The 9,261-nt window shown below is 41.0% G+C and overlaps 1 protein-coding gene across 4 annotated transcripts; it reads right to left on the bottom strand.

Annotated features, from left to right (window-relative positions):
- Positions 1-1,921: 1,921 nt before the first annotated feature.
- Positions 1,922-9,261, bottom strand: LOC117809503 (F-box/LRR-repeat protein 3-like). 4 transcript variants are annotated; one of them, XM_034679049.1, is made up of 5 exons: positions 9,150-9,261; positions 6,913-7,117; positions 4,902-5,189; positions 4,215-4,386; positions 1,922-3,098 (listed from the first exon to the last, which is right to left on the bottom strand). In XM_034679049.1, exons 2-5 carry the CDS (start codon positions 7,114-7,116, stop codon positions 2,458-2,460), a joined length of 1,305 nt encoding a protein of 434 aa, XP_034534940.1. In that variant the 5' UTR covers position 7,117; positions 9,150-9,261; the 3' UTR covers positions 1,922-2,457. The 4 variants fall into 4 exon arrangements, with proteins under 4 accessions (XP_034534940.1, XP_034534939.1, XP_034534941.1 ...); XM_034679048.1 differs by having other exon boundaries at positions 8,965-9,215; XM_034679050.1 differs by having other exon boundaries at positions 6,913-7,154; positions 8,965-9,215.

Consider the following 9,261-nt stretch of genomic DNA (forward strand, 5'->3'; position numbering starts at 1 on the left):
TATATATATATATGTATATATATATATGTATATATATATATACATATATTTATATATTTTTTTCTAAAGTTGTTGTTAGAATCAATAAAAACAATGTTGGAATAAAATAAAACTACTACATGTCAAGTGTAGTGATAGTTGAGCTTAGTGTCTGTTTGTGCAAACTATGAAAAACCCTATAAAAAGCTACTTAAAGCAACAGTATCTAATCTAAGGTTCAAACACAGGAAGCATCTTTAAACAGGCTTTTTTAATGAGGCTATGAACTTTACTCAAATATTACACATCTTTGGGGAAAGTACAAACGGTTAGTTTGCCTCAAATTATTCCTCCATGTACAAAACATCCTCATTCAGCTGAATAAGACAGCACAACATCACTGTACTCTCTATATAAAAACACTCTCCAACAGTACAATACTCATCTATAAGCACTGAATACAAACGCAGTTAATATCAACCAGCTTATGGCGGGTTTTATAAATATACAATTAGACAGAAAATTAAGACATGATGGGTCCCGATGAGACAGAGACGACTGAAAGAGAAGTTTCTTTTTTCAATCAACATTTGCAAACAAAGGATGAAGATCAAACCTGTTCTAACTGAACATAATGATTACAGCCTCTATCACGACACAGGGTGTTTTCTTTCAGCATGTATGATGAGTCCACCTTACGACTATAGCTCTTAAAAACATCAGAGAGAAATAAACGTTTCAATCTTAAACATTCATGTGCACAAACATTCAGCTGCAACAAGCCGTCCCATCTCCAGGGCTCCATGATTACCTCTTTAATATTGCGTCTGTATGCGTTTATCGTATCAAATGCATTAACACACACTGCAACGCTCAATATGATGTGGCAATACATAACAGATAAATATATAAAAGCACAACAATGCTCATAAATGTGCAGCATGTTCTATATTTAATTTAAGAGGCTTTGATTGTGTCGCCAAGTAAATGTTAGCTTAATTTAAACTCCTCTTAAAATATATAAAATATTAAACTTTATGTGAAAATATGGGACTTTTAATTTGCTCTGTTCAACAGAATCTGTTAAAAAAAAAAAAAAGTTTTTTTTCCTCATAATAACTTTGTTTTGTCTTTTTTTTTTTTTGCAGCTTTGAATGCATCTACCTCCAAAATATGCTTTATAAATACTAAAATAAATTCCCTTGGGTAAACAATCGACTGATAAGACTTTCAGCTGTGTTCACAATCAGTTTCAGTTCGTCCCAGAAGTTAATAAATCAATTAAAAGCCACGAACAGGCAGATTTACTGAACACTGCCAACGTTTGGCTCCAACACCTGCCTTTAAAACAGTTAAATTAAGTTCCATCACAACATTAAAAGTGCAAACAGCATATTTAAGAGTTTGATTTAAACCTGCTCTAAATGTAAAGTGTCAAGATCTTGTTGTTGTCTGATGCTTTATAAATAAAAGATCTTGATTGAATATCAGATTTTAACAACACGGGTCAGGCAGAAACACAGCTTCTGCACATTAAACACAAAAATATTTTCAAACACTCCTCTTCGTTATATATATATATATATATATATATATATATATATATATAAGTAGCGCTAGCACTGTTCCATGAAAAATAAAAATCATCCACTAGATCTTCAAATCTGCAGACGTGGGGAGTAAAACCGACCTTTGTGTTTATTAAGACAGCCTACAACTAGCATGCCTCCCTCCTAAGCTCCTTGTTAGCACACATGTGTGCAGAGAATGAAAAACGGAGGAGGGGTTGAGTTGTATTTTATACAGTCTATGGGCTGAACAAGCTCTGAGCTCTGACTTCCTTTATAGACCGGATGTCGTTGTGACGTAACAAAAACACTGAAAACTGAAACGGCTGGTTTCAGCACACATTTACAGAAAGGTGGAGCAATCAGAACAGGGGCAGAATGGATTTTTTTTTATTTTCAGGGGGTTTGTAGACATGCCAGGTAAACATATTTCAGGAGAACCACTAAAAAGTTGATTTTGCATGATATGTCAACTTTAAAGCTCTGCACTGAATGTAGGCTTGTAAATGTGCTGTTTCTGCTGTGTGCATAAATAAGCAGACTTTTATTTTGAAATAATTCCAACTGTTTATGTTCAATCTCAAAGAAAACTGTCACTCCTGAATTCTCCAACACACTGATGTCTTGCTTTAACGAAGGGCAAAGAGAAAATGGTGCTAAATGCAGCGACAAGAGACGAATCAATTAGAAAAAAATATAATATAAATATAAAAATGTTAATTCTTGTTAAAACTCAAAGAGATATGATTCTGTGTGAATTCAGGGAGAAGAAACAAACATACACACTGCGCCTCTACAGAAGAGGAAAAATGGGGCATTTTCACTCCATGTCCTTCACTAGATGACACACGCACACACATTCACACACTCTCACTAAATCCTGGACCCTAACGCTCTCTCTCCCCGAGCTTTACCAGGTAGGCATCACGTCAGGAAACCAGACGCGGCCCAGATGCTTTGACACCTCCCAGTGGATGTCGTCCAGCCCGTAGCGGTGATCTGGAACCAGTACCTCCTCCATGATGGATAGCTGTGTCAGCCTGTCACCGCACATCTTCACAAACTCCACGAAGGCGCTGCAGGACACCTCGCACTCTCCCAATCCGATGGCGGACAGCTGTGTGCAGCGTTGGGCGATGCGAATCAGCTCCTCGTCCAGCGGCCGCAGCCCGTTGGCGCACACCACCAGCTCCACCAGACGAGGGCAGGTGAGCCCGACGCGGCCCAGCACGTCTTTGCTGACGGAGCGGCCAAAGTACAGATGTGTGACGGGGATTTCATCGCGGAAGAAAGGACCGAACTCGTCCTCGTAGAGGAAGAAGTACATGACCAGATTGAATTTAGGAGAGTGCCGCACCATGGCGTCCCAGCTGCTCTTCTTGATGCTGTGGAACTGTTGGCCGGGGTTCTCACTAATCACATCGATGCGAAGGTGCTCGAGGTGGACATGCTTCTCAGAGGAGAGGGCGATGAGGAGTTCATCGCTGAGCAAATGGTAGTTGAGGGCGAGCTCTCTCAGGCCGTGACACTGATCAGCCACACACAGGATGCCTGCGGTCGAAGAGGAGAGTCAATAAAGAAGAGAAAAACAGAAACTTTCTTTGTCTCCTCGTAGCTCTGAGACTCTCTGATTGTTTTATACAACATTAATAAAGACAAGTAGAATGAGAGTAGTGTGGCTCCTTAATGGAAACCCTAAAATAACTACCTTTAATGCTAATGCCTGCTTCCATTTCTATTTCTGTCTTCAAAGCCACACAGGCCCGATTCACCTCTCCACGGCTTGTGTACCTGTTTTTTTTATTCCTTTCATTACCCCTCAAATCAGACAGAAGTCCTGCTGCAAACAACAGCACGGGAGGGACTGATGATCCAGACTTAAGGTGTTTTCAACAGCAGGAACCACGGTCTAAATTTAGTTCCTGGATAGTTAACTCCCCCCTGAAAAGCCCCTGCTCTGGGGTAGTACTTTTCAAAGGTCCAGGAACTTTGGCAATGCTGAACATTTCTTAGTGTGTTTTTATTTCACCCGCTGTCCACAACAACGTCACACACACACACCTGTGATTCACTTGGTTCTATAACTCCTGAACATTGGTGTTCTATGAGCCTGATAGTGTGAATGCGTCTCTGTCAGCTCCCGGTGTTACAGTCTGAAGAGTGACACTGTAAACTGGAGACCTTCAGCTGAACGTGTCAGCTGTTGAAACACAGAAGGAGTCCTCGGGAATGCATCCTAGTTTAGTTTTTACTAACATGTCCAAATATCCTCATCAGATATTTAATGATCATCTGAAGACATTTGTGAGGGATGCATCCGGCTGAAAGTCGGCAGTTAACAGAGTCGCTCTTTAAACTGGAACACCGGTCAAACTCTGACATGGCTTTTTAAATTGATTTAAGTTGAGTGTGTTGAAACAGCTTTGCTACTCGCGGCCTGATGTGCATAATCTTTCAGAAACTTCAGCCCGCATTAAAAACGCAGACAACGATGGGACAACAGGAACCATTAAGTTCCTGCAACTTCTGGTCAGAAAGCACCTTAACACACAATGTTTGTACCAGCTCTGTGCAACACCTGCTTTAATTGCTCTTGATCCATTAAACTCCTCTCAATCACTGGCTTTGGCACGTCTGATATCTATCGTTCCCTCTGCTTGTCTGTACCTGCAGGTGAGACGTGAGGGCAGCTGCTCATCTTCAGCAGCTTCAGGGTGTCGCTGTTGTTAGCCACCAGGACCTTAAGCGAGGGGTCGTCCACGGGGGTATCATCGATCTTCAGGGAGGACAGCGATTTGGAGTTGACGAAAACCACCGTCAGGGCTGAGATGAAGTGAGACTGTCGTAGAGAGCAAAGGAGAAAGTTAGCTCAACCTTTAATGCTGGTTTCACTCCCCAACACACCGAGCAATTTAAAAAACATTGTGTTTGCGTCAGCACTCGCTGCAGTTAGCAGAAATATATCTCCTGTGTCTCGATGAAGTTTTGTTTTTGTGCATGTTAAGCACAAAATACAAACCTCACAGATAACCACACTCTCCAAAACTCTCCAAACACAAACGTGCAAATGTGCAGCAGCTTTGCTAATAGATTGTCCTGCAGGATTTACTTTCAGAAAATAAAGTTAGTGCAGTATTTTATATCAGACTTGAGCTTTGAAACGGTCATTTGTAGCTTTTCCAACAACTTGTTACAGCCCAGAGATTCTTAAGTGTAAGATCTGTAACTATGATGATTTAAAACAGTGTTCCTTAATGTAACAATACTCTGAATCCTGTGGCACCAGGTGACAGTGCGTAAGTTTCACCTGCAGACTAAGACTGTATCAGACATCATGACCTCTCTGAGTCTTACCTTGGGCAGCTCCATGAAGCTAGGCCTCGCTGTTGAGATGAGCCCCAAAGTTTTCAAAGAACAATGGACGAGCTGGGAGAGGATGTTGCACGCCGCTTCTGCTGACTCTCTGCTGCTGTCCACCTTGAAGCTGACGTACTGCAGGTGGTTGGCGTGCCTCTTGATGATCTGTTTGATGAGGTCAGGGTGTGTGGCCTTCAGGTACGAGCTGGCAGGCTGGGTCAACTCAAACTCAAAACAGCGCCACAGCTCGGGCATGTGAAACGCATGGTTCCACCCACGGCAGACCTGAGGTGAGGAGAGAGAATTCAGAATCTGATTCAAGTGATCTGAACCTTTTAGAAAGAACCAATCACCTTATTTGGTTATATTCTGGATCCATTCTGTAGCCTTAAAGGGATATTTCAGGTTATTTGAAGTAGGTCTGTGTTGTGTCTGCGAATAGTGCAAAAACAAACAGGCTTTCTGGTGCCAAAGTGAAGTGCAGAAAAAAAAAACAGTAGAGCGTATACCTAAACCGTGCTGCATGCTAGGGTCAGAGTCTTTCAACATTAGCTAAAGGACGTGACAGAACCGGCCCCATCTGCAGAAACTGTAACCTAGCTTGCGTGCTATTTCTCCCTGCAGTTTCTATTCCAGTCAATGTATCAACTTCCACTGGATCCGCTCAGTTGCGTTCCGGTTCAACTCTGATCCAGCAGGTCAGAGCTCTCCAGATCAGATAAACAAGACTTCTATTTTTGCCGGAGCACGACGCATCAATCCCAACAGAGCAGATGGAGCGGGACAGGAAGTCAGGCACCAAAACAAAATGAAAACATCCGGTTAATTTTCAGAATAAAACACTCTGTGTTATCACCAGATTGTATTTCACTTAATTACAACAACAAACCATCACGATGAGCGGAGCCAGGCCTGGAATCAACAGGTCAGAGGTTTTCAGAGGACCATAAAGACAACATGGATGAGGAGAGGAGGAGGAGAATTCTTGATTCAGTAATTATCGCATGAAAACCTCGGTCACATGACTCCAGCTGTCTGGCGGTCCTGCTCCGTGCCAGCCTGACCGCAGCGGATCGGAGACAGACCAGTGACATTACGCTAGTACAACCCAAGCGGCAACCTCTGGTCTAAAAACATGAGTCCAATGCAGAAGTGCTAAAAACTGCAGTTCATCGAGGATCCGCTTGAGGCTGGCTGCAGAAACACCGGAAACCACATACACACCAATTCAAAAAAGACGATCTTTACAGCAGAAATAAACATGTTTACAGCCTGGTACAAAAGACGAGTGTAAGATGAGTCTTCCAATGAGAGGCACAGCTGACTGGATTGACAGTCGAGAACACTGTAGCTGTTGGCTAGGAGGCTCAAAGCCCGCCTCTTTACATCACAATCGCTCGACGGCAGCAATATGGCTCCCGCCGACGACTCTGCATCAAAACAGCGCTTCAGAAACAGATGGGTGACGTCATGGATGCTATGTCCATATTTCCATACTATGGTACAACCCCACGTCAAAAAACTGAAATATCCCTTTAACAATACATGATTGAACTATTTCATCAACCTGAACTTAAGTATTTTTGAAACGTCTCGATTTTGGACGCAGTTTCAAGCTCTTAGTAACAAACTTCACACTTTGAGGAAACACTGGAAACACATAAGCGTTCTTTTTGCCCACGAGAGTTTGTGGGTAGAAAACACTTCATGAATCCCTTGACGAGCTTCCAAAAGTGATTCACAGGAAAGAACAAAAAGCATTAATTTACCCTGAGGCAAGAAGCCCAAGCCCCTGCTGCTGAAACAGAAACACAGCAGGTATGAGGTTTGTTTGTCCCTCTGTTGATGTTTTTTAAGAGCCAAATTTGATAAAAACGATGTTGATGAAAGATAATTGTCATTCTGATCTGTGTCCCGCCTCTCTTTCATGCAGATCCACATGTTCTTTTTGTACCTGACAGATATGATCGGTGGATTCTCACAAACCAGCATTAACCCTGAAGCTTACCTGAGAAGCATAAGCTCTATCCAGGAGCGGCAGGTACTGGAAGATGTGGAGCAGGATCTCCTGCGGCAGACACTCCCAGTGGACTCCCTCCCCTTCAAAGTCTTTCTCCCTCCTCTGCTTGCGGGACCGTTTAAGAGTCTCCTGAGACCCTCCACTGGTGCCACCTCCGTCCTCCTGCTTGTTGCCTTTCAGCGCACGTTTCATCCTGGGTAAACAACATCCAGATGGTTGGGCTGAGTTCACTTAATGGGGAAAGGAACTCTTCATTAGCTGTATTATTTATGTAGGGCTTCTTCGTCAACAGACCTGACATGCTTAACAAACTAAACGTTATCCCATTTATCCTGTTAATAACAAGCTCGCAGTCCATGTCTGCGCCTGATGCATGATGACACGTGCTGTACTGCTGAACTAACACGTGTTTGTCGAGCTCAGGTTCAATTATTTACTTCCTTAGCTCATTAAACGATACAAAATAAATCAAACAAATTAAATTTACTACAACATCAGAGCTGCAAATCCTCACATTCATGATGCTCTCACAAAGACGGATCTGACTTGATGCACACATAAAGGACAATCATCAGACTGTTTTCATCTTTATTTGATTTTCTAAAGAGTGATCAATCAAACATGAACGCATTACAGGGCTCCTGCTGTATGAAAAAATACACCTCTTCTCCCCACGTGTCCTGTATCACTTCAGCTTTCATCTCAATTAAAGACTTCAAAGCTAAACTACGAAGCTTTGAAAATTATTGTCAAATAAGTATTTCTAGAGATCGCAAAAAAATGCAATTCCTTTGTTGTAGCTACATGAGCAATTGCAATAAACATCACAAAAAACGGGATAAATCACAATAAATAGGAGAAACTGCTGAAGCTACTTTCACCGTGCACTCTAAGATTTCTGTAATTTATTGTATTTTATATCCCTTTCACAATATTGTAGAGTGACATCTCACAGGTATATTTTTATTTGGTTTGCAATTAATAAGCAGTATTAGTTGTTTGATTATTCTAAACTTTTCTTTTTTCAAATAAAATTTATATTTTTGAGGATATATTTTGCGAGTCATTTGTTTTGGTATATTCTGATTTTTGCGTATACACACAAATAAAAAATATATTTAATAATAATTATATACATATATATATATGTTTATAATTTTGTGCTGTATTTTAGTTTAGTCTTGTTTCATGTCATTTTATTTACTATAAGGTTACGTCTGACTATTTGAAAAAAATACTCGAACTAGAATTATTTCAATTATTATTTTTTATTATTGTATTATTTAATTTCTAATATTTTCATTGCAAAGTATTGCTCTTATCATTTATGAACATCGTTTTATTTTCTGTTTTCTGTGTTTTAATATTCTGCAACTTTTTGAGCGGGTTTTATATGCTTTCATACATTTTACACATACTTGTTAAAATAATATTAATCAATAAACGTGTGTTTACAAATAAATATATTGAACCGTGCATGTCGAACACAAAATGACAGAGCAGACAGTGTTTGTATGCATCAGCTGAGAAACAGCAACATCCTATAGATTATCAATCATTAACACCTTGATAATGGTTACAGTGTGTATACAGGTAAGTCTATTCATCCACCTGTGAAAGGCTGTAATCAATAGAACTGTTAATAATTAGTTACCTTTACAAATGTGTGTCAAGGTGTGTGCGCATGCGTGACTGTTGCTCTGCCTCAGAATGAAAATATTGTTTCAGGAGGACACGCCCCCTTTGACTCACTCTGATCAGTCTGATGTAAATCCACTAAATAAAGTTAGATTCTGTTTATTAAAAACTACCTTTAAAGACACATATTCTACATGTATTTATCTTTTAACACGACACAGTCAAACTAACGAGGATAAGTGTTAACTAAGCCGAACCGTGCTAATGAGCTACCTAGCTAACAAGTTGTAATTAGTGACAGTTTATGGAAAGTATCACCTGAGTGAGAGTGTAACAGAGATACATGATAAGTTCTTAGCTTTTATTAACTCTGTCATTCTCTTAGCTGGCTTTTACCTTTACCTCCGTTGTCGGGTGTTTATCAGAAAAGGATCAATCAACGTGAACCGGGTCCGACACCGGAAAACTGCGTACGAGCTCCTCGTCAGATCAAACGCATTGGACCATAGGACAGAACTCAGCGAACAACGACTACGAGCTCAAAAAGCAAGTTTTTAAAGACTGTTCTGGTTCTCAGAGAGCCTGACCTAGTTTCGCTTCTCCACTCGGCTCCAGTAGTTCTCCTGTCAGAGGAAGATGGCGTCTGTTCTGCTGCTGCGTCGAGCTGTCCGTGGGCTGGACGGCCTGCAGTTACAGCTG

This window comes from Notolabrus celidotus, chromosome 3 (assembly GCF_009762535.1).
Source record: "Notolabrus celidotus isolate fNotCel1 chromosome 3, fNotCel1.pri, whole genome shotgun sequence".
Classification (NCBI taxonomy): Eukaryota; Metazoa; Chordata; class Actinopteri; order Labriformes; family Labridae; genus Notolabrus; species Notolabrus celidotus.

What these genes read in the sequence shown, in the direction of transcription:
- LOC117809503 (XM_034679049.1), bottom strand. Translation starts at nt 7,116, where the DNA reads ATGAAACGTGCGCTGAAAGGCAACAAGCAGGAGGACGGAGGTGGCACC. An exon ending in ATAGAGCTTATGCTTCTCAG is followed by an intron (nt 5,190 to 6,912) that starts GTAAGCTTCAGG and finishes TCCTCACCTCAG; the next exon opens with GTCTGCCGTGGGTGGAACCA. An exon ending in CCCTCACGTCTCACCTGCAG is followed by an intron (nt 3,099 to 4,214) that starts GTACAGACAAGC and finishes CTTCGACCGCAG; the next exon opens with GCATCCTGTGTGTGGCTGAT.